Below are 27,741 nucleotides of genomic sequence, written 5' to 3' on the forward strand. Positions count from 1 at the left end.
AATGCGCTTGCTGTAATACCTGAAATCTATTGCATCAGCAAGCAACTGAATCTCCCTGCCTGCAATCATCAGTGAGCAGCTCTATCTGCAACTTTAAGACTTGTGGACTTCAACTCCCAGCAAAACTGGCTGAGGAATTCTGGGAGTTGAAGTCCACAAGTCTTAAAGTTGCCAAGGTTGGAGACCCCTGTTCTATTGGGTAAGTTTTTTTCCCCTTTGGGAGCTTTAAAAAAAATAGTTAATTGGAGTTTTTTTTTAGTTGTTCTTTTTTTAGACCTAGCCATTTAAAGTTTAGGAAGTTTTAAAGTTAGCTGCTTTTATATAAAAATAAAAATAAAATAAAATAAAATAAAATAATATTTGTGCAGCTTTCTGAGATTTAGTGTGTTTCTGTAGGGTTTCACTCTAACTACACAAACACACAAAATCTCACAAAGTTGTATGTGGAATTTTGTGTGTGTAAAGTGTGAAAGTTGGTTTTTTGGGCTTTTTGTGGCTTGTGAGGTTCCTGCTTGTTGCAGGGGCCATTTTGGGTCTAGCACAGCTGCTTTTACATTGTGGGTGAGCCAGTTGTGTTGTGTTGTATTGTGTGTGTGTGTAAAGTGTGAAAGTTGTTTTTTTGGGCTTTTTGTGGCTGTGTGAGGTTCCTGCTTGTTGCGGGGCCATTTTGGGTCTAGCACAGCTGCTTTTACATTGTGGGTGAGCCAGTTGTGTTGTGTTGTGTTTTGTAGGTTAAAAAAGGGCAAAGAAGTGACATTGACTTGGCCACACCCACCCAGTCACCTTACCACCAAGCCCCGCCCACTAATTAAGCCCCGCCCACTAATTAAGCCCCGCCCACAGAACCGGTAGCAAAAATATTTAGATTTCACCCCTGGTCCAATCCAGTTGCTGGCCAGTTGCTTGGTTACTTTGCTCCTCCTCTGGCCAGCCACCTGAGAGAATGTCCTTGGTTCCTACAGGAAAACTTTATTGTTTTGGCTATCAAACCCCCATCTAACTATTTCCCCCCTCCCTCTGCTGGGTGACAATCCTGAAGCCACCAAGATGGTTTCAGCCAGATTCACTTCAGGGTTGACAGCTATTCCTTGTCTATACAGGTAGTCCTCCTCTTCTGAGCAGGTTACTCAGTGACTGTTTGAAATCACAACAGAACTCACCAGGGCTACTTACGACTCGGATTCAAAGTCCTGACAGCCACCTGCATCCCCCATGGTCATGTGAGCATATTTTGGGCACTCAGCAACTCGCCCATATTTACAGCCATTTGCAGCATCCCAAGGTCACATGATCTCAGTTTGCCTTTTTTTTTTTTTTTTTTTTGCAGGAAACTGGCTTTTACGTAGAGTTTTCAGAAAAAAATATCTATTGCAGACAATGGATTCACTTAACAACCATGGTATTTGCTTAGTGAAAGCAAAACAAATATTGTAAAATTGGGAGCAGTCATGTGGCAGTCATTTAACAACCGACATGACCGGCAATCGTAATTCCGGGCTCAATTATGGTCTAAATCAAGGACTACTTATATCTTCTTTCTCCAATTTGTTTTCATCCAGATCTGTTAGATTTCAACTTTTGTTTTGCTCAGCCAGAAGTCCAAAACGTGGAGGACACCCCAATGTGTGTGGGGGGGGCTCTATGATGCTTGTTGCAGTAGTTAATAACTTCCATAACGGCAACATGCTTTAGAAAATAAAGCTGAAATAGTAAGGACGTAGAACTTCTCCAAGGTTGTCCATTTTCTCTTTATAAAATGCGTTAGCCATATCAGTATGAACCAATAAGATGCAACTGAAGTGCGCAGGATATGTGCCTGAATTCCATGACCTACTCTAATTCAGGGGTTCCCAACCCCCGGTCCATAGACCAACACCGGGCTATGGCATACCAGAAACCGGTCAACGCAAACAAGTGTAGCCCCATTCACAGGATGCAGGCAGCACACGAAACCACGCCCTCTCTGGTCCGCAGAAAAATCTCTCCCCACAGGATCGGTCCCTGGAGCTCAAAAGGCCGGGGGCCGCTGCTCTAAGTGTTTTCTCCCCTAAGGAACTTCAGAGGACAAAAGAATTGCTTTCCCACTTCCTCCCCTTTTTTAGACAGTTGTCAGGGCAATCAATGATCATTACTCTTATTTTTCTCTCAGATTTGTTTCCGTTACCATCTGTTTCCATCTATCTCAGTCTAGAAACTGTTACCTCCTGCACGAAGGAAGAAAGCAAAGCTAGTGGTGCCGAACAGTCCTGGACACAAATACAAAAATAGAGACTATATAGAGGCTTTAAATAAAGTAAAATACATACAGGTAGTCCTCAATTTACAACAGTTCGTTTGAACAGACTGTTCAAAGTTACAACGGCACGGAAAAGAAGTGACTTATGACCAGTTTGCACACTTATTTTTTTATTTATTTTTTTTGCTTTAATTTATATGCCGCCCTTCTCTGGAGACTCAGGGCGGCTTACAATGCGTTAAGCAATAGCCTTCATACTTTTGTATATTTTATACAAAGTCAGCTTATTTCCCCTACAGTCTGGGTCCTCATTATACCCACCTTAGAAAGGATGGAAGGCTGAGTCAACCTTGAGCCTGGTGAGATTTGAATTTGCAGTAATTGCAGGCAGCTGATGTTAATAACAGTGCTTTAGTCTGCTGCGCCACCAGGGCTCATGACTTATGACTGTAGATCACGTGATCAAAATTCAGATGCTTGGTAATTAACTCATATTTATGACCATTGCCGTGTGCTCGGTTCATGTGATCCCCTTTTGCCACCTTCTGATAAGCAAAGTCACTTATTACTAACTTAACAACTGCATTGATTCACTTAAAAACTGTGACAAGAATGGTCATAAAATGGGGCAAACTCACTTAACAAACGTCTCACTTAGCAACAGAAATATTGTGGTCAATTGTGGTCATAAGTCGAGGACTTCCTGTGTATGCATTCAACCCACAACAATAAGCAGATCTAGAAACAATATTCATAGATAGTATAAGGCTGGCAATGCTGGGGTGATAGTGAGGTCCTGAAGCAGTGGAGAGTTGAATGAACCAAAAAGAAAGGAGAGAAAAGAGAAGTGACTCCACTTATATATATATATAGGTTTTGAATAGATTATATCAGGGGTGAAATGCTACCAGTTTGGGCCGGTTTGCCTGAACCAGTAGTAAAAATGCTACTGGTTCGCCAAACCGGTAGTAAAAATTTTTTTTAAAAAAAAGTTCCGAAGATCAGCTGAGCAGCGCACGATCGTCAGAACTTTTTTTTTTTACTTTTTAACACATTTTTAACTATCGGTTCTCTGGAACTGGTAGTAAAAAATGCTTTAAAAAGGTAAAAAAAAGGGTTCCGACGATCACAGCTGTGGCGCGCGAGCTTGGGAACTTTTTTAAAAACTTTTTTAAAGCATTTTTTTATTACCGGTTCTCTAGAACTGGTAGTTAAAAATGCTTTAAAAAAGTTTTTAAAAAAGGTTCCTACGATCGCGCGCCACAACTGATACCCTCCCCACCCACCCCCACACCCACCCCCGCTGTTCTACTTACCTTCCCAAGCCACCTTTTGGTGCAGAGCCAGCGAACGGGTGGCAGACCAGTTCAGATTTCACCACTGGGTTATATACATCTAACCTATACAGACAGACGTCTATGGGGATTCTCAGTCATCCAGGTCGTCCCAAAGGTGCTTTTTTCAAGAGGCAACTGGACTTCCTGATTTTTCTTTGAAGACATTTCACTTCTCATCCAAGAAGCTTCTTCAGCTCTGACTGGATGGTGGGGAATGGAAGGATTTATACTCCTTGCAGACAGCTGGGCATTTGCATTCTGTTAGCGGATCATTAAGGTCACCTGGAGGTTTATCTGTGTCCTCGGGGATCACCTGAGTGGTGCAAATTGATGTGGAGCCTTCTTGGAACTGTTGAAAGGACTATGTTGTAGACTGGAGATAGATGATGTCGTATCCCTCCCCCTCTGTTGAGAGGGGGCTGTTCAATTTTGACATAGATGGCCTCTTTGACCCCTCTTTCAAACCAGCGGTCCTCTCTGTCCAAAATGTGGACTTTGTTGTCTTCAAAAGAGTGTCCTGTGTCTTTTAAATGCAGATGGACTGCTGAATCTAGTCCTGATGCGTTTGTTTGTTCTCCTATGTTGTTCCATGCATTAATGAAGTGGTGTGTGTGTGTGTATTAGTCTTATAGTCATCATTTCACAAACACATGAGGCCAGTATCTAGCTAATTACATGCTATCTCTTTAATGGATATTCTCAAAGCATCAGCATTTTCCTCCAATGACACTTTCTATTTGTATTGTCCTGTCAAACGGATGCTTATCACAACTTCAGAACCTCTACATACGATTTAAAAATTCTTCAGCCTTTAAGGTTACATTCCCTTGGTTCTATTAATAACCGAATATATACAGTATTAGGGAGGGGAAAAACAGGAAACCCAAAAGACTTTTCGAATATATTTTATGCTTTCTTTTTGTTTCTCTTTTAAATTTTAGTGTCTAGCACTATGGATTAACCGTAGAATATCTTATATAGTATGTGTGATTGCAGCCTGAATTAAATATAGTATCCCCTATACAATGTGTGATAGCAGCGTGAGACATCCTTATATGAAATCAAAAACCACTGATGGAGAATATCACCTAAGGTTCTTCCAGATAGAACTCGAGTAGAAATAAGGATTGGTTATAAATATAGTTAATATATTTAATATGGCATCGTCTCACTTGTTTCATCCTTGTTGCTGTTATGCCCTAAACTACAAGTATAATTCAGTTGTGTGCTGCATTCGCATACAGTTAATAAAGTCCATTCGCACATCATGTTTAAACAGGGAAATGGATAGCACATCCCACCCAAACCACTTCCATGTCCTGTGTTTTCTACCACTCAGTCAAGTATGGGTAAAGGTGCTACTGAATCAGAATCAGAATGAATGCATTTGCTCTGGGATCTAATAGGCATCGTCTCTGCTCAAGCAGAAAATACAGAACATGAAATGGCATGTGTAATCCCCAGACCCAAACAAGAATTGCTAGTAAATTGTAATTTTTAAACATTCAGCATCTGGGGATTACAAGTAGTCCTTGGTTTATGACCAGTCATTTAGCGACAGTTCAAATTTGCAATGGACCTCCCCCAAGGGCAGTGGTGGGTTTCAAAAATTTTTACTAACAGTTCTGTGGGTGTGGCTTGGTGGGCATGGCATGGCTTGGTGGGCGTGGCTTGGTGGGTGTGGCAGGGGAAGGTTACTGCAAAATCCCCATTTCCTCCCTATCAGCTGGGACTTGGGAGGCAGAGAATAGATGGGGGTGGGACCAGTCAGAATTTTTACTACTGGTTCTCCGAACTACTCAAAATTTCCACTACTGGTTCTCCAGAACTGGTCAGAACCTGCTGAAACCCACTTCTGCCCAGGGGGTACATACAACCCAGGTCTGATGGTCAGGGAGGTGCAGTTATATGACCCCATTTTGGGCACTCTTCACCCAGGCCGTATTTATGACCATTTGCAGCATCTTAAAGTCACATGAGTGCATCGTAAGGCAGTTTTAGCCCAAAACCACTATTTACTTGCGGTTTTCAGCAAAACTGGCACATAGAGAATGATTAGTTCACTTAATAACTGTGGTGTTTGCTTTAACAACGGCAGCAGTTGCTTAAGGACCACTGGAAAAGTTGTAAAATTGGGTTGGTCACGTGGGGGTTTCGATGTACAGCCGTCACAAGTTATGACCTTGATCATTTGTGGTGGGATCTTCTTGATCCCACTAGAATAGATGGACCTACTTAGGAGAGGGGACCTATAGCATTCCTTGCCTTCAGACAATAATTTGGTCTGAAGCTTTGTAGAGCTTTGATTGGACCCAGAAGCCAATCAATAGCCAGTACACTTCCCACAGGTGAGATGCCATGGGTTCAAATCTAGACTTGCCCAAAATCATAGGGGCTGCCGCATTTCGAACCGCTTGAAGCTTCAACATACTTTTTAAGGGCAGTATGTAGAACATGTTGTAATAGTGAAGATGGGAGGTGATTGGCTGAGAGTAACTGTGAACAGGGACTGTTGGTCCAGGAAAGGGTGTAACCAATGCACAAACTGCAGTTGAATATAGGCCCTCCTTGGGAGGGGCTTTAAAAGGTTGTTCTTTTAAACTCTTAACTTTTAACTCTAAAAGTTCTTCATCTCACATAAGGTAGTCCTGTTGAAGAAAATCCTTTGGAATGTAGATAGGCATCCAGCATTCTTCTGATCATAATCTGGTTTTCTTTTCATGTCAGGAAGAAAAAAAAAGGAGGGGGGCAGCTTTAAAATTGGTTTCAGCCAAGTCCCAGCACATTATAGGAATTGATTCTGTGAACAGTGGTTGGTGCATTATTATATTCATTGTTCTTCTATCAGCGTGAGAAATCAACTTGGCTGCGTGAAGGGGAAGGAATTTTCTCCTTTTGATCATTAGGAAGGGACTGGACGCTGCCCAATTTCTATGCAATCCTGTGCTTTTTCCCCTATAGCTCAACCACATTTTAGCTTAGTTTGGCTTATTTTATCTGGTCTAGGGGAAAAAAAATAATGATTAGTCTTTGGATGGGAGACTCCGTTGTGTTTGGAGCTCTAGAGATGGCTGGTCATGTCCTCAGCCAAAAGTCACATTGTCTCTACTGCATGTGGTCAGAAGGCAATCGGCTACTTAAAAAGGCTTCATCCTATCATACAGCAAAGATTCCTATCCAGTTGTGGCATGTTAGATATCTGGGAAGCTTTTCAGAGTTCAGTTCTGGAGAGATCGACAGCTTGATCGCCCTCATCCAGAATCTCGCATTTCTCCAACAGCTGGCTGGAGAGTCATCCCATGTTCAAGAAGTTAAAAAATACCTACTGATCCTCAAGGAGGCTCTATTGATCATTAATCAGCTTGTCAATACCTTACTCCAATATCCAGATGGACCAAGGAACTCAGTCTAGAAAGCAATCAGCCTAGCAGGTAGGCAGAGCCAGCCACCACAAATGAGCACTCATCCAACAGGAGCCCCATCATATCCAAGAACAACAGTTGCTGCTGTTTCTGCAGCCATTTGAAAGCAAATGCCTACTTCCTTGCCAGATAAATATGATGTGCAAACCAAACCTTCCTTGTTTTGAGTGCATAATGTACATTCTTGAGATCCAAGAGCTTCTCTGTTGATTGAATCCTTGTAGATTCTTGATGAGTCTATTGACTGAGGGAGCCGCAGAGAGAGATGCATCCTCTCTTCTCATGCTGGCTAGTCCTGATTTAGATAACAGCACAGCACACCTGAGAGCTAATTTTGAGGATTCTGTCTGGTAGATAATAGCCAACTTTGAGATTTGCCCTCATCAATAGATTTAAATGTTCAGGGCAGGAGTACACGATATTATCTCAGTTGATGGTTCAAGATATGAACTGAAATGAAGTGGCTTAACTGTTTGGTTCAGAAAAACTGATCTGCTTGGACATGGATGTTGGGGAAATTTGTATAGGAAGTGAAGGTGCTATTATTTCCTTTCATTCCCTTCTCTTGGAGACCCCTGAAGTTAAACCCATGCAGCTGGGATTCAACAGAAGGCTGCTTACTATCCACTTCTGTCTGTACTGTGGAGAATCTAGCCATTACACATGAGGGTGCCACTGCATCAGCAGAGCACTGCAATTATGGCAAGAAGGGCATTTGGCCAAAAGGTGCTCTAAAGGCTCCCAATCAGGCTTGTCAGGAATTGGGACGGTTCCATCTCCAGAGGTTCCAAAGCTGCAGTAATCAGAGGTTCAGCAGAATCCAGACCTGCAAAGCTGCACAGGGACATTTAGCCATTCCTGTTACCTTGCAAATCTCATTTTCCACTGGAAGACAGGCTCTAATAGATTTTGGCATTACTGGCAACTTCATTAAATCATCTGTGTACACAAATGTACTCTTCTTACACAGCCTGTCAACTCTCTTGATAGGGTTGAGATGATTTGTGGCCAACTGTCATGTTCAGGTCCTATCGTGGAAAGTAGTAAATCACTGCAACTCACCACCAGGAATCATCACCAGTTTTTTAAGCTCTTCTCCACCTTTCCCTTACATGCTTTAGTACTCTTAGAAATGGACTGATTTCACACACAAAATCCACATGTTCACTGGAAACACAGAGACATCGTTCAGTGCCCGCTGGATGCAAGATTCATATCCTGAAGGGGGCGGGGGGGAGGACTCCAATCAATTCAGAAAAAAATAGAACCAATCATCCTCACCTTCCAAATATGGTAGATTTCTTAGGGGAAGGAAAAATTCAAATCCCGCCTTCCATTGACTCTGTGATTGTATAATCTTATTCCAGGAACATAAATTCCCACATGATACCCATCCTCCAATCATATTTATGATTCTTATCAATACATTATTTTGAGCAGTTCTACTTAAAATAATTTATTGATAAGAATCATAAAAATACACCTGCACTCTTCTCCATCCACTGCCAATGAGGCGACCTTTTTTCTCAAAAATAATTGTTTCCCAAGTACAGTCCTTGATTACAAGATCTTGAATTGTCTAATTGTTAAAGAACCTTCTCATTGCAAAAATGAGAAGGTTGTATCTTCAAGAGAGCCTATAAGTTGGACTTCAAGAGAGCTTACAGTGTTATTCATATGAAAGAGAGGCATACTGTAGACATCCCACAGAAATTGTCTGTCACTACAGGAAGTGTGAATATATAACATTGGCCTTCAGATTTGCAAATAGTCCATCAATCTTTGAGAGATTTATGAGTAATATCTTTCATTATTTCCTGGACAAGTTCTAGCTAGTCTGTTTGGAGGATTTGTTTATGCATTCTGGGTATCCTGCCTTCCATATTGATCATGTTGTTCACAACTCCTCAAAAGCAGCTTCTGTGTTATGCTGGAGAAATGTGACTTTAATGTGCCTTTCTAGGATATTATTTCAGATACTGTATTATATTTCCTCTGAAGGAGTTCAAATAGATCTGGGGAAAGTAAAGTCTATTTTATCTTGGGAGCTCCTACGCTATCAAAGGTGTATAGCTTCCTTGGGATTTGCCAGTGTTTACTATAAATTCATTTCTGATTTGTCTGTGTCACTGATTCTCTCTCGCATCGCTGGCTCAGCTTGTCCAGAAGAGCATCTCCTTCAGTGAGATTCCAAATGAGCCTTGCATTAACTCAAACAGATATTCGCTTCTTAGCCCCTCATCCATCTTCTCACCTCCGTGTTAGTCAGGCTGATTTCGCCTTGGGAGTTGTACGTCAGCAATCTGCTCTGAGTTTCCAGGCAACTTCCTCCCTTGTGTATTTTTTTTCTTCTCAATAGCTGAATAAAGTTCTCATACTTTTAAGCAGGACGTTTTCTTTCGGCCGTTTGAAAAGGCCTATCAAACCTGGAGCCATTTTCTAGAAATACTTTGCTATACTGTGCTGTTGAAGTTAGGACAAATCACAGGAACCAAGGGCAATTACAGTCTTTTCACAAGATCAACATTAGTCAGATAGATTCACAACACATTTCTGGAAGACCTTATTTCAGCTATTGGATGACACCCGTCTCTGCCCATTATTCATAGTTGGGTGGGGAAAGTGGGAAGAAAAATGCCAGCTTGCCATTTCCCCAATGGGCATTTTTTGCCAGAAAGGAATTTTTCCTGGTATTTACCAGGAAGTAAATACCAGAAACCAGCAAAAAAAAACACCTCACAAATCACAGTCATATAACCATGGGGTACTGCAAAAAGCCATACAAGTGAGCTTGTTGGCCAAGCAGCCAAAGTGACTGCCATAAGTAGCTTTTGGGAGGTCCATTATAACTTCTAATGGTCATTAAGAAACCACTTATAAGTCGAAGATGATCTATAATTGCTATGGAAATGGAGATAGGTCTTACTCCTCCCAGTCTGAATCTGGTTTTTGGATCCAGGTTGGTTTCTGATCCTTCCAAATATGCACAGGTAGGAAAGGATTACATTGTAGGCGCAGTAGAATTTCTCAGGGAAAGCATGTTGATGATCAACAACTCAAGGTTGCTTAGCTCAAGGCTGAGAAACACAAGGTTAAATATGCTTTAAGGCAATAGGAAAGGCAAGAGAAAGAAGCTCTGTAATTAAATTGCTGCAGATGTGAAAAGTGCCTCCACTTCATGTTGATTAAAGTAGATTCATCCTAGTGTACCACAAGGATTATAGCTGTGTTCTGTCAAGTGTCTGAGAGGCCTTGGCCCACTTTGGTGAGGGTTCTTGGCATCAAGGAAATATCAGGGTATAGGCCAGATTAGAGTAAAAAAAATATCCCAGAAGAAGATTGTTGCACACCATTTATGTATTGCTGCCAAGAAAGCTACATGGATGTGTCATGAAGCCATCAGTGGTCAAGGATGTCATATGAAGATGTTACCTTTTCTATCCTTTGAAACCATACTTCTGTTGATGCTGTCTACCATTTACCAGCCACATCACCCAAACTTTTGGGATCAAAGAGTATCCCAGTGTGTGTGTGTGTGTGTGTGTGTGTGTGTGTGTGTGTGTGTATCTCTCTCTCTCACTCTCTCTCTCTATCTATCTATCTATCTCTATCTATATACATACATACATACATACATACATACATACATACATACATACACAAGTTTTGGTGTATTCGGGTCTTTTCCCGTGTAAAATTGAGAGTATCTTGGCGACGTTTCCACAAAGGGCCTGGTGGCTCAGCAGACTAAAAGCATTGTGATTAATACCAGCTGTCTGCAATTACTGTAACTTCGAATCTCCCCAGGCTCAAGGTTGACTCAGCCTTCCATCCTTTCTAAGATAGGTAAAATGAGGACCCAGTTTGTGGGGGCAATAAGCTGACTTTGTATAAATATACAAATGTATGAAGGCTATTGCTTAACGCATTGTAAGCTGCCCTGAGTCTCCGGAGAAGGGCGGCATATAAATCAAATTAAAAAAAAAAAAAAAGGTCCCACTCATCATCTTCAGGCTGGTGCCTTCGGTTTTGTGCCTGTGCGAGCAAAGCATATATATGTGTGTTTGTGTGTGTTTTCTTTTCTTTTCGCAGGCCTTTATGTGTATTTCTCTTTAGCCAGGTTCTTCCTACATAAACCAAGATTTTTATGCAGCCCTAGTTCAGTGAAATCACAATCCACTAGTTTCTAGGCTTTTTTCAGGCAGCCAGCAATGCTGCCCATTGGGAGATTAAATAGATCTATTTTAGTCTCCTTAGTCTCCCAATGGGCAGCAGGGTGCTTGCTGGCTGCCTGAAAAAAGCCTAGATCTGGTCTACCCCAATATGGAAGGGAGCATCCTGCTTCCCTGTCGCCTTTCAGCTCCAATCCAGGAGCCCTCAAGCAGTCGCATTCAAGACAAACCATTTTCTACCAAATTTATATTTGCTATTTCTTTATCAACAAATATAAATTTTATATATATATACAGTATGTATGTATGTATGTATGTATGTATGTATGTATGTACGTACGTATGTATATATACAGTGTATATATATGTGTGTCTGTGTGTGTATATCAGGGGTGGGTTCTACTTACCTTTACTACTAGTTCGCATCGTGCCCATGCACGCTCTTCTGCGCATGCGCAGATCACCTATGATGACATCCAGGTCAGTGGGCAGAGCCTCCTGCCAGTTTTACTACCAGTTCTATATATATATACATACACATGCTGTGTGTGTGTGTGTGTGTGTGTGTGTGTGTGTGTGTGTGTGTGTGTTTTTAGAACAGCCCAGTTCTGGAGACAGAGAAGTTCCCTGAGGATGGGCTCCAGCACAAGCCACAAAACTTGGAAGGATAAATCTATGGTCCCGGCGACCAACTCAGATTAGATCCTGCAATATTTCAGTCTCAAGTAATATTATTAGGCCAAGTATTCTGCATATAATTTAGCTGCATTTGATTTTTATTTCCTAAATGAAGAACTTTGTATTTATCTCTGTGCATTTTCATTCATTTATTAATAGTTGATTTTGCTAACCCATTAGAATTGGGGTATTTCTTACTTATAAGTTATTAGCTACCCCATCAAAGTTTGTGCTATCAACAAATCTGATGAGAGGATTGTGCAATTCTTTGCATTTGAAAGAAAAAAGGTATATCTGCCATATACCTATTGGCTGCCCTTTGCAGCTGATACGAGATCCTAAAAAACTATACTTATAGCTGAAGGAATTGCTCATGGGCATTATACATTCTGTGTGGACCTTGGTACACTCTGAGCTTGTTTGTTTTCCTGCAGATGTTTCATTACCCAACTAGGTAACCTCTTCTAGTACTGAGGGGTAGTTGGGTAATGAAATATTTGCAAGAAAACCTCCAAGCTCAAAGAGCACCAAGGACTCCACAGTTCAACCCTGAGCTACAAAGATTCTGTATTCTATTGGTACTGTTCATTCTATAGCACCTTTTTCACTTCACTATTTGAAAAGTAGTTCCCTCACCTCTTCATCCAAGTCATAATAGAAATACTGAACAAGGGTAGGATCTAGAACTGAATTCTGCAGCATCCAGCCTCTCCCAGCTTAATGAGGAACCAATGAGGAACACATTTTTATTTTATTTATTTATTTATTTTATTAAATTTCTATACCACCCTTCTCCCGAAGGACTCAGGGCGGTGAACAGCCACAAGATAAAACACATAAATACAAAAATTTAAAATAAGTTAAAAACGAATTAAAAAATTTGGCTGAACAAATTTAAAATACCCCACGATTTAAAAACAAATTAAAATTTACATTTAAAAGGGGGAGAAGATTTAGGCCAGGCCAGCTTGATGAAATAAAAAAGTCTTAAGCGCGCAACGGAAAGTGCGCAGATCCGGGATCCTCCGTATCTCCGGGGGGAGCTCATTCCAGATCGTAGGAGCCCCCACAGAGAAGGCTCTCCCCCTAGGGGCTGCCAGTTGACATTGTTTGGCCGACGGCACCCGGAGGAGCCCCTCTCTTTGGGAGCGTACTGGCCGGTGGGAGGCTATTGGTGGTAGCAGGCGGTCCCGTAGATAACCAGGTCCTAAGCCTGGTTATTTTTGTTCCTCATTGGAACAAAGAGGAAGATTTTTGAACCAGGTTGTATTCTTATCATTGTTATATTGTCCAGCCCATAGAGATATTTATTCTGAGAATGGATGATTCTCACAGTTCTTTAAAAAAGCAAAATGGAGGCCTATAAACATAACCACCTCTGCTACAGACAATTCCTGAGCATCAATCTCTAATTCCATGCCTTCTGAGCATTGGCAAAAAAAAAAAAAAAAAAAAAATACTGTTTACTGATTGTTTTCATTTTGAAAATTAAATTAGAAAAAGAATGATGTAGTCCTAACAATTGGCAAAAATGGTATTGTGAATAATTGTTGTAATTATTTAAAATGAAAATATCTCTAATTCATAAACATTTTTAAATGCTTGTGTTACTTGCCTGCCTGTCACTAAAATACATAGCATTCAGAACAAGTGTAGCATAATTTTAGCCAATCGGTAAGTAGGGAATAAGGGATTCAATACAGATAAGATTGAAGTTGCTTTCTAGTTTGCATTTAAAATCTTCATTTAATCATGAATTGTTGAACTGAAGTCTCAAATGGATTTTCGTTAAGTGGAAGTCTCAAAACATGTCTAGATTCTGGTTACCCAGAGTTAGTTAACTTTAACATTGAATCGGGATTAAGAGAGGTGCAGAGGAAAAGAAAAAAGAAAATAGGAATAGCCCTGTTTGGTCTGCCAAACTGAACATTTGTTTCTCACAGTGGATGCTTGTGGATGTTTCCAATCAAAAATTGGAGGAGACCCTCCTCTCCTACTATAGTTGTCATGCATTTGATATTTGGAGATAGGCTTTCCTCAAAGCAGAGCTAACATCAATCTTCAAGTCAAATGGCTGTCAATAGATCTTTCTTCTGTGAAAAAGAGCCTTGGTGGTGCAGCGGTTAGAGTGCAGTATTGCAGGCTACTTCTGCTGACTGCCGGTTGCCTGCAATTTGGCAGAATCTCACCAGGCTCAAGGTTGACTCAGCCTTCCATCCTTCCGAGGTGGGTAAAATGAGGACCCAGATTGTTGGGGGCAATGTGCTGACTCTGTAAACTGCTTAGAGAGGGCTGTAAAAGCACTGTGAAGTGGTATATAAGTCTTAAATGTTATTGTTATTGCTATTTATACAACCTGCGTTTAAAGCCATCCAGGATAATAGTCATTATCATCATCGTGTGGTAATGAATTCTAATGGTTAATTATATGCTGTAGGAAGAAGCCTTTCTTTTGTCTCTTCTAAATCTCCTTCCAGTACACTAGTCCAGTTTTATTTTGAGGGGAGGAACTTTTCTCTGACCATTTACTTCCCATATTGTGCATGATTCATTCACTTTGATCATATCTTCCTTCAGTTGTCTTTTGTCTATGTAAAGGATATTCTTGTAAAGTAGATGTTTCAGCCCTCTTTTTGTTTTGATGCCCTCTTTGTCACTGTTCTGTTTACCTTTTTTGAATATCTCAGATACAGATTTACTATCGGTTTATATAAAGGCATTCCATTGATGACAGTTCCCTTTTCCTTGCCTTCACAGCTGTCACAAACCGATTCTACAATTTCAATAAGCTACCTACTGTTTCACCAAGATTGTTATTCCTGAATGTATATATGTGAAGTTAAGATTCCCTCCCCCAATTAAATCACTTTACACTTACATAAATTGAACTGCTTATGCCATTGTGATGAATGTTCATTAGAATATAGAATAACAGAGTTGGAAGGGACCTTGGAGGTTTTCTAGTCCAACCCCCTGCTTAGGCAGAAAACCCTACACCACTTCAGACAAATGATTATCCAACATCTTAAAAACTTCCAGTGTTGGAGCATTCACAACTTCTGGAGGGAAATTGTTCCACTGATTAATTGTTCTAATTGTCAGGAAATTTCTCCTTAGTTCTAGGTTGGTTTTCTCCTTGATTAGTTTCCACCCATTGCTTCTTGTCCTACCATCAGGTGCTTTGGAGAATAGCTTGATTCCCTCTTCTTAGTGGCAGCCCCTGAGATATTGGAACACTGCTATCATGTCTCCCCTAGTCCTTCTTTTCATTAAACTAGACATACTCAGTTCTTCCAACCGTTCTTCATATGTTTTAGCCTCCAGTCCCCTAATCATCTCTGTTGCTCTTCTCTGCACTCTTTCTACAGTCTCAACATCTTTTTTACATCGTAGGGACCAAAACTGAATGCAATATTCCAAATGTAGCCTTACCAAGGCATTATAAAGTGCACTTCATGTGATCTTGATTCTATCTCTCTGTTTATGTAGCCTAGAACTGTGTTGGCTTTTCTGGCAGCTGCTGCACACTGCTGGCTCATATTTAAATGGTTGTCCACCAGGACTTCAAGATTTAATTCAAGAGATCCGTCTGGAACTCATCACATTTCGTTTTTCACCATCCTAAATACTATGATGTCATCTGCAGATTTGGCCACCTCAGTGTTAGTCTCCATTTCATGATCATTTATGGACATGGATCTTTGAGAAACTCTACTTCTTGTTTCCTTCCTTTCTCTGAAAAAATTTCCCCTCTATTTTGATTCTTTAAGCTTTTTAAATCAATTACCACTCAGTGAAAGGAAAGTTTACTCTATTACTCTGTTCCAATTTCAAGACAGGGTTGGCTATCTGTTCCTATAGCAAAGGCAGCTGCAAATTCAAAATCCTTCATGGTAGCCTTCTTATCTTCTTTCAGTATCCCTTTCATTTTTAATTTAATTTAATTTAATTTAATTTCCAATTTATATACCGCCCTTCTCCCTGGGGACTCAGGGCGGTGTACAGCCAAGATAAAAAACATAGAATACAAATATTAAAACATTTAAATATATATATAAATTTTGGCCCGAAAGTTAAAAAATCACAAACTAATTAAAAGAATTTAAAAATTTCTTCTTAAGCCAATCCGGCTTGCTGGAAAAGATGGGTTTTCAGGGAACGACGGAAGGCATTGAGGTCATGGATTCTCCTTATCTCCGGGGACAACTGATTCCAGAGGATGGGAGCCCCCACAGAGAAGGCCCTCCCCCTGGGGGCCACCAGCCTACATTGTTTGGCTGATGGCACCCTGAGGAGGCCCTCTCTGTGGGAGCGCACGGGTCGATGGGAGGTCGTCGGTAGCAGCAGGCAGTCTCGCAGATAGCTAGGCCCTATGCCATGGAGCGCTTTAAAGGTGATGACCAACACCTTGAAGCGCACCCGGAAGACCACCGGGAGCCAGTGCAGCTCGCGCAGGAGCGGTGTTACATGGGAGCGCCATGTTGCTCCCATCACTACCCGCGCTGCTGCATTCTGGACCAGCTGGAGCCTCCGGGTGCTCTTCAAGGGGAGCCCCATGTAGAGAGCATTGCAGTAGTCAAGGCGAGAGGTGACGAGGGCGTGAGTGACTGTGCACAAGGAATCCCGATCAAGAAAGGGCCGCAACTGGCGAATCAGGCGAACCTGATAAAAGGTCCCCCTGGTAACAGCCGTCAGATGTTCCTCCAAAGACAGCTGCATATCCAGGAGGACTCCCAGATTGCGAGCCCTTTCAGTGGGGGCCAAAGACTCGCCCCCAATAGTCAGTGATGGAGTCAACTGACTATATCGGGATGCCAGGAGCCACAGCCACTCAGTCTTGGAAGGGTTGAGTTTGAGACTGTTCCTCCCCATCCAGATCTGCACAGCCTCCAGGCACTGGGACATCACTTCAAGGGCATCGTTGGAGTGGCCTGGGGTGGAGATGTACAGCTGGGTGTCATCAGCGTACTGATGGTATCTCACCCCAAGGCCACGGATGATCTCACCCAGCGGCTTCACATAAATGTTGAACAGAAGGGGCGAGAGGACCGATCCCTGCGGCACTCCACAGATGAGAGGCCTCGAGGTCGACCTCTGCCCCCTTGCCAACACAAACTGCGACCGGTCGGAGAGAAAGGAGGAGAACCACCGCAACACAGTGCCTCCCACTCCCAACTCTTCTAGCCGGTGCAGCATGATACCATGGTCGATGGTATCAAAAGCCGCTGAGAGATCTAATAGGACCAGAACAGAGGAATAACCCCTGTCCCGAGCCCTCCAGACATCATCCACCAACGCGACCAATGCCGTTTCCGTGCTGTGCCCAGACCTGAAACCCGACTGGAACGGATCTAGATAGGATGTTTCCTCCAGGAATTGCGGAAACTGTTGTGCGACCACACTCTCAACAACCTTCGCAATGAAGCGAAGGTTGGAGACAGGACGATAGTTAGCCAATATTGCCGGATCCAGGGACAGCTTCTTCTTCTTCTTCATTGTCTGGTGGCCCAGTCACCCTCTATGGCTATTTGGGGGGGGGGGCAGGGCTGTGTATTGTTTTGAACATATGTTTAAAAGCTTCTGATTGTTTTCCTTCATGGCTTTTTGACTTAGGTTCTTTTTCTATATATCTTTTTACCATCTGCACAATATTTCTGCCAGGACTTCTGTTCCGTTTTATTCTCCTCATTAGGACAGGCTTCTCATTTCCTGCAGGAAGCCTTCATAACTTTTACAGCTTCCCAGCTACTACTAAAAAAGGCATGCAGGCCTCTTCCTAAATTTGATTGGCCCATTCTGATACTGTACAATACATTCCAGTGGAGTCGCAAAAATTGAGGAACCATGTGAAGATACTGTGAAGAAATTTACCCTCTTGACTTCATTTTTCAGATTCTTTCACCAGCCTCCTCATTTTTGGAGGTTTCTATTTTTTTACAAGAGAAAAATGGACAATGAAACTTCCTAATTCCACTATGTAGATTAACAGCTATTGAATGTGATTTGCAGATATAATGTGCAGTGATGGTTTTACAAGCTGGATGGTTTTACAAGCCGGATACCGTAAAGTCACATGCTTCTCATCATTATTGTGGGTTCGCGGCCTCTCCCTTGTAGACTGTCAGCATGCAACCTCTGCATAATTAAAATGCTTTGTTCAGTTCTTTCAGTAAAGCTTTCCACGCTCTTCTTCTTAAATTAATGTAAGGAAGTTATAGTTCTCAGCCATATTTCATGGACGTCCGTCTCTTCAGATATATTACATAGAATAATATAGAATATAGAAGGTGTAGAGAAGGACATGCAAAGAAAAGGGAGAAAGGAGAGTGCAGGGCAACATTCCTCTGAATTTTTGGATAACTCCACCAAAATCAACCCAAGTCCCCAACTGTTTTTCCTGTGAGTCATAAGCTTTTCAAAAACAATATTTCTTGAGTCTCAAAGGTGAACTACAATTACTAATACAACTACTCCTCCTTCTTAACTAGCCCATGGTGTAGCTGCAATATGAGTGATATGAATCCTGATGGCCAACGAAAGGATCACTTCAATGCTGGAGAAGGGCTTTGAATGGTAAAAATGACAGTGTACACCAAGGATGTCCAACCTTGGCAATTTTAAGACTTGTGGATTTCCACAGACAGCTATGCTTGAAGTCCAACAAGTTTTAAAGTTGCCAAGACTGGATGCCCCGATATACCCTATTGAACTTAGGGATGTGGTCAGGGGGACCCTTCACTACACCTCATTATCTGGATTTAGAATTTTTCAAGAGCATCTGAAAGCCTGAATCATGGATTCCTATCTTAAAATAACATAAGGGAGGAGGGGGGGGGAATGTGATTTTTATCAGCAGCCTATTAGTGCCATCTAGCGTTCACCATTAAGATATATTTATTTCAATCACTTAAGAGTGTGGGGAAAGATTCTGCCTGTATGATTCAGAGATTCAGCAGTTAGTTTCACAAACATGGTATATCCTTTCACCTGACTTCCCCTTAGAACTGGTATATCTTTACACTTGGGTTTTTCTCATAAATTTATCATTGCTGAGTTATGATCTCTATTCTGGCCATTCCTTAATATTATATTAATATTAATATTAATATTAATAATTTGCTGCGGTTGCAGTGATTTCTTCCTCAGCTGAAAATCCTATATGATGATCTATACTCTCACATTTATAATCATTATAAAATATAGACTTCCAAAAGGTGCTTCACACCTATTGAGCTACAGCTAACAGAATACCTTACTAATAAGTGCAAAGAAATTCTGGGAAATTAGTCCCAGTTTGGAAAACACTGTCATAGTGTTACTTTTGCAGTGACTCAAGTGGTGATTTAGCCTCACTACTACATAGAGGAACCCATAGTTGTGGGATACTGCAGGTTAGATGCATGGACAGTCGTTTTTTAATTATGACTTTTAGGATCCAGAGGAAATGTCAACTGGCGGGAACTAGATAATGTGCCTTCTCTGCTATAGACCCTGTCCCTGTCCTCAAATCCAGGCCTTCTATAGGAACTTGAAGGCCTGGGTTTGTACCAAGCCTGAGGCCCTTAAGGCGTGAAGGGCCCTGTTTCCTGGCTACATTGCAGACGTGGTATTCAGCAGGTTTTGACCAGTTCTGGAGAACCAGTAGCAGAAATTTTGAGTAGTTCAGAGAACCGGTAAATACCACCTCTGACTGGCCCCGCCCCCATCTATTTTCTGCCTCCCAAGTCCCAGCTGATTGGGAGGAAACAGAGATTTTACAGTATCCTTCCCCTGCCATGCCCACCAAGCCACACCCACCAAACCATGCCACGCCCACCAAGCCACACTCACAGAACCGGTAGTAAAAAAATTTGAATCCTACCACTGCTACATTGACATCTATGATGACATTTTTTTTCTTGGCTGCCATATATATTTAATTTGTATTTATTGTAACTGTTTTATAATTATTTGCTGCTCAGAATCACTTGCTTGAGATGGGCAACGATAGAAATTGAATGAATGGAAGATGGGTGAGTGGGTGGGTGGATGGATAGATAGATAAAGCAATATGTGCCTTTCAGATTCAATTGTTAGGCAATTTGTTGTTAAACTTGAGAAAGGGAAATGTGATTCCTTGCCTGACACATAAATTGATATCCAAACTTATGAAGTCAAAAGGAGTATTTCATTCTCAAAATATATCAGGCAGCATTCATAGTAGTTTTGTTAAACAGACATTGCAGGGTTGATAATGTCATAAATGCATTTTGTTAAAAGAATGTAAGGCAATTATGTCATCTTAGTGATTCTGATTATTTTATTCATTCCTGGTAAATTAATTAATTTATTAAACTTGTATGCCGCCCTCTCTCTCAAAGGACCCAGGGTGGCTCACAATAATAAAAAACACATAAAATTCAGAATTCAAATATAAAAACCAATACAATCCCCTTTAAAAACCCCTTCAGTCCAATCCGGTCAGGCCAAATAGCCATGTTTTGAGGTCACGGCGGAAAGAGCGAAGGTCAGGGGCCATCCGGAGCTCCAGGGGGAGCTGACTCCACAAAGTAGGCGTGCCCACAGAGAAGGCCCACTCCCTGGGAGTCGCCAGCCGACACTGTCTGGCCGACGGGACCCCAAGGAGGCCCTCCCTGTGAGAGCTCACTGGGAGATGGGGAGCTGTCGCTGGCCGCAGAAGGTCTGCTGCGATATAAAATAAAAACTTCAAAAATGTGGCTCAGTGGCTAAGACACTGAGCTTGACGATCAGAAAGGTTGGCAGTTCGGTGGTTCGAATCCCTAGTACAGGTCTCCTGCATGAGCAGGGGGTTGGACTAGATGACCTCCAAGGTCCCTTCCAACTCTGTTACTGTTACTGTTACTATTGCACCGTCAGAAGAGCTTACTTTAAGCAGCTCTCTTCAAATTCCTCTTTGGTAATACTTGAGGCAATAGAGATACAAGCATCCCAGAAACTGCATGACTGAAATTCTAGATTTAGATGTTTACAAGTTTATATTGTCATTATGTCACAATAGGTGTACGAATGTACATACTCGGCTGGATACAATTCAAGATCAAGTCTGACTGCAAAATTATTTTTTTATACAATTGTCTGGCAACTGTTGTCTCATCTCATATCCTGATAGCATATCATGTTTTTCTTTTTCTCCTTTTGTCTAGTTTGCAGTACCCCTCCTGTCAATATGAAAGTGAAACTCGTTAACCGAACAGCCTTGCTGGTGACCTGGAATCAACCAGAGATTATCTATCATCCACCCATTATGAACTATATGATTTCCTACAGTTGGAGTAAAAATGAAGATGAAAAGGAAAAGACGTTCACTAAGGACAGTGACAAGGACCTGGTAAAGCTACAGCCGTCTGACATTGCCATTAGTGTTAAGATAACCTCACTTTCTCTGTCCTCAGTTGAAATTATGGATATAAAATGTCTAGGGCCGTGATGGCGAACCTATGGCACGCATGCCACAGGTAGTATACATAGCCATCTCAGTGGGCATGCCAGCTCAGCTCTGGCGCGCATGTGTGTGCCGGCCAGCTGATTTTTGGGCCTTCTGGGCCCACCAGAAGCAGGGAAACAAGCTGTTTCCTGCCTCCAGAGGGCCAGGGGGTGGGGTGGGGAAGGCCCATTTTTCTTTCTTACCTGGCTCCAGATCCTTTCTATGCATCTGCGGAGGGCAAAAACAGCCTTTCCCACTCCCTCAGAGGCCCTCCAAAAGCCTGAAACGGCCCATTTCCCAACTCCTGGTGGGACAGGAAGTGAAGTTTTTTGCTGTCCCCAGCCGCCAGAAACTCTGGAGGCTCTGGAGGCTGAGGACAGCAAAAAAAGTCACTTCCTGTCCCACCAGGAGTTGGGAAATGGCCGTTTCAGGCTTTTGGAGGGCCTCTGAGGGAGTGGGAAAGGCTGTTTTCGCCCTCCGCAGATGCATAGAAAGGATCTGGAACCAGGTAAGAAAGAAAAATGGGCCTACCGGGCCATCGTGTGCCAGGAGTGGGGGGGAGGGGGGTTGCGCGCACATGCGCAGGGCAGGGCGCATAGAATTATCAGTGTGGGCATGCGTGCACGCGACCCTCCCCCTCCCCCCCTCTCCTGGCACGCGATGGCAAAAAGGTTAGCCATCACTGGTCTAGGGGCTTCAGCCGATTTTCAAATTTGCACTGAGTTCTGATAACAACAGGGATGACAATGAGATCTGAACCCCATTTCAAAATAAGAAACCACTTTAGTCTCATTCTTTCTGTGAATGGCTTAGAGTACAGAATATTATATATCAGGAAAGTTCAAAAAGGTTCCCCCCCTAGGAATCCAATTTGGATGGTTGCACTAAATGTTGCACTAAATGTTTTGGTCCTATGCTTTACCTGGAATGCCCATCTGAGATTTCCTTAAAGGGAAACTAATGGTTTTACAAATTACTGGCAGTATCCTAGGACTGTTCATGCTAATAGGGTTAAGTTTTCAGAATCATCTGCAGCTAGGACCTGGAAGGAATTGGCTTTACAAGAAGCCTATTCTTTGCTTTCTGAGCATAGTGATTGTGTAATGAAGAAGCCGCTAAGATTTAACAAGAAACGTCAGCGCAACTCATGGAAATCCACATGTAGGTTGGAATATCAGATTCAAGCAACAATTACCAAAGTCCTTAAAATTCCGCACGTAAAGAAGGAGAATGACACATTCCATTTTGTGAGAGCTCAGTTTATTGTTAATCAAAGAAAGTCTCTGGAATAATGTAATCAGTCGTTGTATGTGCACATAAAAATGCAGCCACAGTGAAGTTAAATTCCTAATGATAGTTATCTTTTTCTCCTTTGCAAATACATCCTCCTTGGGTGCCATTCAATCAGTTTTAGAATAATATGTCTCTTACTCTTTCTTAGATTAAGGCTCTTTTATACTTAATTTTTCATTTGTGCTTTCAATTTCCCTCCACTAGAAGTTGTTATCTGGGTCATATGAGGGAGTCTAGTGCTTCATGAAATCATAAAGCAATCTTGCAGAAAGAGTTGTAAAGGTTAGGGCTTTATCATTTTAAACTTGTCATCCTTTCCCCCCCTCTTTAAGAGAGATGCTTCTTTCTCCTTTTAATGAATAATAAAGACAGCGAACATTAATCACAAGAATTATTTAGTCACAAATGCAGGAATATTTTCCAAGGTGTATCTGTGGCCCATTATCAATTCCTTGGGTTCCTTCAGGATTGATTGCTTAGCTGTTAGGAATGCTAGACTAATTGGCATTCAGAAGCCAGGTTTTCCAGCCAAATTCAGTCTGTGGCCAATGCAAATGGATGTGTTTTTTTAAAAAACTGGCTGTTTTAGCTGTTACACCATGCATATTTCCTTTCCTGTAACTCCTATATGTTATTCCCTAAAGATTACTCTTGCACTATCGTGGAGAGAAAATAAAAAGTGGGGTGTAGACATTTTCACTCTCAGTGGGCAATCAGACCACAAGTGAGTGGGAAGACCAATCTCCCAAACTGGGTAGACAAGTCAGTCTTATTCCTGACCTAGCCCGTGTTCATTCACTTGCAAATCTGATTCATCTAGGGGTGGGTTCTAACTACCTTTACTACCGGTTCGCAACGGGATCGCTTCTGCGCATGCGCAGATCACCAATGACGACCTTCGGGCCAATGGGTGGGGCCTCCTACCGGTTTTATTACCGGTTCTTGCAAACTGGGAGCAACCCACCACTGGTTTCATCCCACTACTGCATTAATTTCAGTTTCTTTTAACTCTCATAAATTTTGCATTTAAACACACATTTTTTTCAAACAGCTTGTATTTCTCATAGCAATGTACAATTAAGTACATTATCTAAAACACACTCCTTAAATCCATGCTGCGGCATTTTTTGCTGAATTACACCAGTCAGAGAACTATAAAATCCAAAAGAGAATTCTTTTGTAGATTATGCATTAGAACTTTTTCTTCCCACAGAAACAAAATAATTGTTTCTTTTGGCCAGCAATTTTTATTATTATTATTTATTTATTTTTTGCATATGAATCTTGTAAAAGGACCCTAATTTTTTTTTTCAAATATCAGTTTAAAGGAAGAATTTCCTTTCACATTTCCTTTGTCCAGCTCAGCCTTCAGTTATTGGAAGGTACAAAGAAAGCCTATAAAATCAAATACAAGCTTTAGTAGGAAAGAAAGGAATGATGGATAGCCTGTGTATCTTGTCATCATTGTGACATCATTACACAAATGAGACAGCTAAACAGATCAGTGACAGATGTCAGAATCCAAGTACATAACTACATCATTTGTGAGATGAAATCATGATGCATGTGTCAACATCTTGGTGTCTTGGTGACTTGTTATGGAAGCCTAAGGGTCCAGGTAGAATTATTTCTTGGCTGAAATAAACTATAACAGCCCAGAGAAGGATCTAATGAACTTGTCATCAGTTTGAAATTCTGCACCTTTTCAGATTTTTCTTGTACTAGCTTTTGAATCACAGAGGCAAACTATCATAGAAAGATATTCTGATGCTTTGCATCAAATGATACAAAGAGCCAGTATTGGGTAGTAGTCAAAATGTTAGACTAGAAGCAAGGAGACAAAGAGTCCAGTCCCTCAACCATGGAAATCTACTGGCGACTTTGGTGCTGCTATTCTACCTCACAATGCTGTGGTTGTGGTTGGAATAAAATAGAGGAGATGGCATCATGTACGCCTTCTTGCCCTCCTGAATGAAAAGTGGAATATAAATCTAATCATGAATGAAGGCAAATATAAATAAAACTATTATAAAACGAATCAGTCCTCATGGCAAAGAGATATAAATCCAGATCAATCTTCCATATAGCCTTTTTTTTTTTTTCAAATAGCAGTATCAGTTTCTTCAAACATTTGTAAGCAACTTTGGCACCTTTAGCACTCTATAAGGAAATAGACCAGTGGCCTTTCAGATGCTACTAAATTAGAACTCCATCACTCGCCATAGATAATGCTGGCTAAGGCTGCTAAAAATTGTAGTTCAGCAACTTCTGGTGGGGAAGAGAAATTTAGAATTTGATGCCACTATCAATGTCTCCTACAGGTATCCAGTATTCAGATCTAAAGCAGGCATGGTGTTTTGGATCCTGAGTGGGCATCTTTCCTGTTAGAGCCATATATTTTATTTTATTTTATTTTATTTTATTTTATTTTTTCCCCCTCCCAGTATCTACAAGGACTTAGGAAAGTAGCAGCTTGAGTTCAGCAAGCATTAAGAAAAGAGTGACAGGGTGGATGCACCCTGTCACCATCTCTGTAATGCTCCTTGGTTTCAAATGCAGATTCTCCTAAGAACATGCAGCTATGCGCATCCAAGAGAAAGTATGACTCCTTCAAGAAAGTGCCTATAGGATTTTGAAGCTGGTCATGCCAGATCCAGGGTATTTTTTGCCAGCTTCAGATTCTGCTAGCAACTAAATAATGCACACCTCTAATATCTTCCAGTAATGACTTAGTCAGTATTCAAATTCCTAATGTAGGAACATACAGTCATAGCTCGGTACTCAACTACTTTAAAATGCATCATATTTGATACTCGATGCATTTTGATGTGAAAATTTTGTCCCAGTGCTCATCGTTCGTTTGGTATTTGGTTTGCAAGCTAGATTTGGTGGTGTCGGCCTCCTTGTGACTTGCTAACCTTTCTGGCCGAAACAAAGGGTCAGGTGTTAAGTCACGTGGTTTGTTTGGTACTCATTGTTTTTACTACTCATTGTGCCTCCCAGAACCAATTAATGACGAGTATCGAGGTACTACTGTCTGTAGGGACAGGTATTTGCTACTGCCTCTTCTTTCATCAGCAGATGCCCTTATAATATTATGAAATCTGGCTAACTTGGCTTGAATCATGATTCAAATCATTTTAGGTCCAATTTCATTGGAGGTTGTTCGCTTATTTTACAGAAAGGGTAACGCTTCTTCCTGCCGAAAGCGTGACATTGCATTGATTTTCTCTATCCTTTGGCACTTTTCCTTTACTGTGGACTTTCTCTCTATTCAAATAAATTTGCCATTCCCATAAAATGTATTCTAAGTATATTTTTTATGTTTTACAGACTGATCATTCAGCATCCTGTTGGGAGGGATAAAACTGAATAACATCTATTTTTTTTAAACAGAAAGCCATCATTAGCCATGTCTCACCTGACATCCTTTATCTGTTCAGAGTTCAAGCAGTTTGCCGAAATGACATGCGCAGTGATTTTAGCCAAACAATGCTCTTTCAAGGTAACACCACCCAAATTTCCTATACCTCTGTAACGTTCTCTCAGCCAACAAAAGTCTATAGGGGGAAAAAATAAGTTTGCAAGCAGCTGTAGGATTTAGGAACTGTGCTTACCTCCAACTGTGCTTATATCTACTTAAGGGAAGTAGAAACATACCGTATTTTTCGGAGTATAAGACTATAAGGTGCAACTACCTTTTTTGGTGAGGAAAACAAGGAAAAGAAATCTGCCTCTGCCTCCCAGCAATTTTGCCTAGTTGCAGCAAACAGCAAAGAGCCTGCTTTACTTTCATTTTCATTTTCAGCATAGCTTGATTAGCACAAGAAAAAAAAATCTGCTCCCAGCAATTTACCTCCTTGCAGCAAGCAGCATTGGCCCACGCAAAACAGCTGAGAGTTGGGAGACTGATCCAATCAACTTGTGCTAATTAGGCTGTGCTGAAACTGAAACAAGCTGTTCCTTCTTGCTGCTTGCCACAAGGAGGTAAACTGTTGGGAGGCAGAGGCCAAAGGGTGGGGGCCAACGGGTGAGCGGGGCTACATTCGGTGTATAAGACGCACCTAAATTTTCACCCCCTTTTAGGTAAATATAGAAAAATATGGTAGCTTAAAGGGGTAATTTTTGCTCATTTAAGTTATAGTATCATGAGCTTGCAAGATACCGGATTTCCTTCCAAGCTTGGAGTCTCATTGCTACTGAAACAGAAGTGAGCAGTAATCATCATTGTTGGCTACCCATATACACTTGAGAGTTTGGAGACCGTGTGCATTTGCAGCCATTGCTTCCTGTGGTTCAGTGGCCTGAGTAAAGATATATTTTTACATCCAATTAACTCTGCTTGAGGATCATCTCAGTAGGGAGGAATTCCTTGCTCTACTTTCCCTAAACTGTATTTGCATCCTGTATGTGATCTTGCTTAACCACAGCACCACCATTAAGTTAAATACCTTTAGCTATATTAGCCTTTTTATAGCTCAATGTCACGGAGGACTCACGGTAGAGGAGATGCTGTGTGAATTCTAACAAGCACGGTGTCAGATCCAGGAAGCAGCAAACATCTAATTTCCCAGGAGATTTATAGAAGGATATGTAACCGTCTTGAAAAGGTGCTCCTGGAAGGCAAGGATTTCCTTAACGGTAGAAAGTTGAAAAGCAGAAATCATTCAAAGATTCCATGTATACATTGAAATACCTTGGTGTGCATGGAGGTTTTTGGATCTCATTCAACAGCCCCCAAAAGAAGCAAGGTTCAAGATTCCACAGATAGAAAGTACTTTGGGCCACTCATTATCTCTCAGGCCAACTCGCTTCAGCCTGTTACTGTATGAATATACTATGAGGGAAAGATACCTCATAGGGGAAAGGTGGATGTAACAAATACATAAATTCTTATTTTTCTTATTTTATTTATTTCGTATGTGAGTGAGTGAAGCAGACAGCATAATTGATGTTCCAACTGTTCTTTTACTGAGCACGTGAATAGCTTTGATGGATTTTTGTCACATACCAAGTCTATCTAAGTAGTTTAATAGGTTTGAAATAAATGGGCCTGTCATGCTGAAAAACAGGGAACTGTTAGCTTGGAAGAGGAAAGAAGGATTCCTTTGGTACAGAATTACATCAATTAATCCTTGTTCTTTCCTTTGGATTTTCT

General features: G+C 41.4%; 1 protein-coding gene across 2 annotated transcripts in view; it reads left to right on the top strand.

Moving 5' to 3' along the window:
- Positions 1 to 27,741, top strand: part of PTPRG (protein tyrosine phosphatase receptor type G) — a 759,142-nt gene that overhangs the window by 631,355 nt on the left and 100,046 nt on the right. For both annotated transcript variants that reach the window (XM_070936839.1, XM_070936840.1), the window contains exons 9-10: positions 21,010 to 21,194; positions 25,980 to 26,088. In XM_070936839.1, coding sequence (XP_070792940.1) covers positions 21,010 to 21,194; positions 25,980 to 26,088 — 294 coding nt within the window. The remainder of the gene's footprint in view (positions 1 to 21,009; positions 21,195 to 25,979; positions 26,089 to 27,741) is intronic.

This window comes from Pituophis catenifer, unplaced genomic scaffold (genome assembly GCF_029215685.1).
Source record: "Pituophis catenifer annectens isolate HBS135680 unplaced genomic scaffold, rPitCat1.0.hap2 SCAF_2, whole genome shotgun sequence".
Taxonomy (NCBI): Eukaryota; Metazoa; Chordata; class Lepidosauria; order Squamata; family Colubridae; genus Pituophis; species Pituophis catenifer.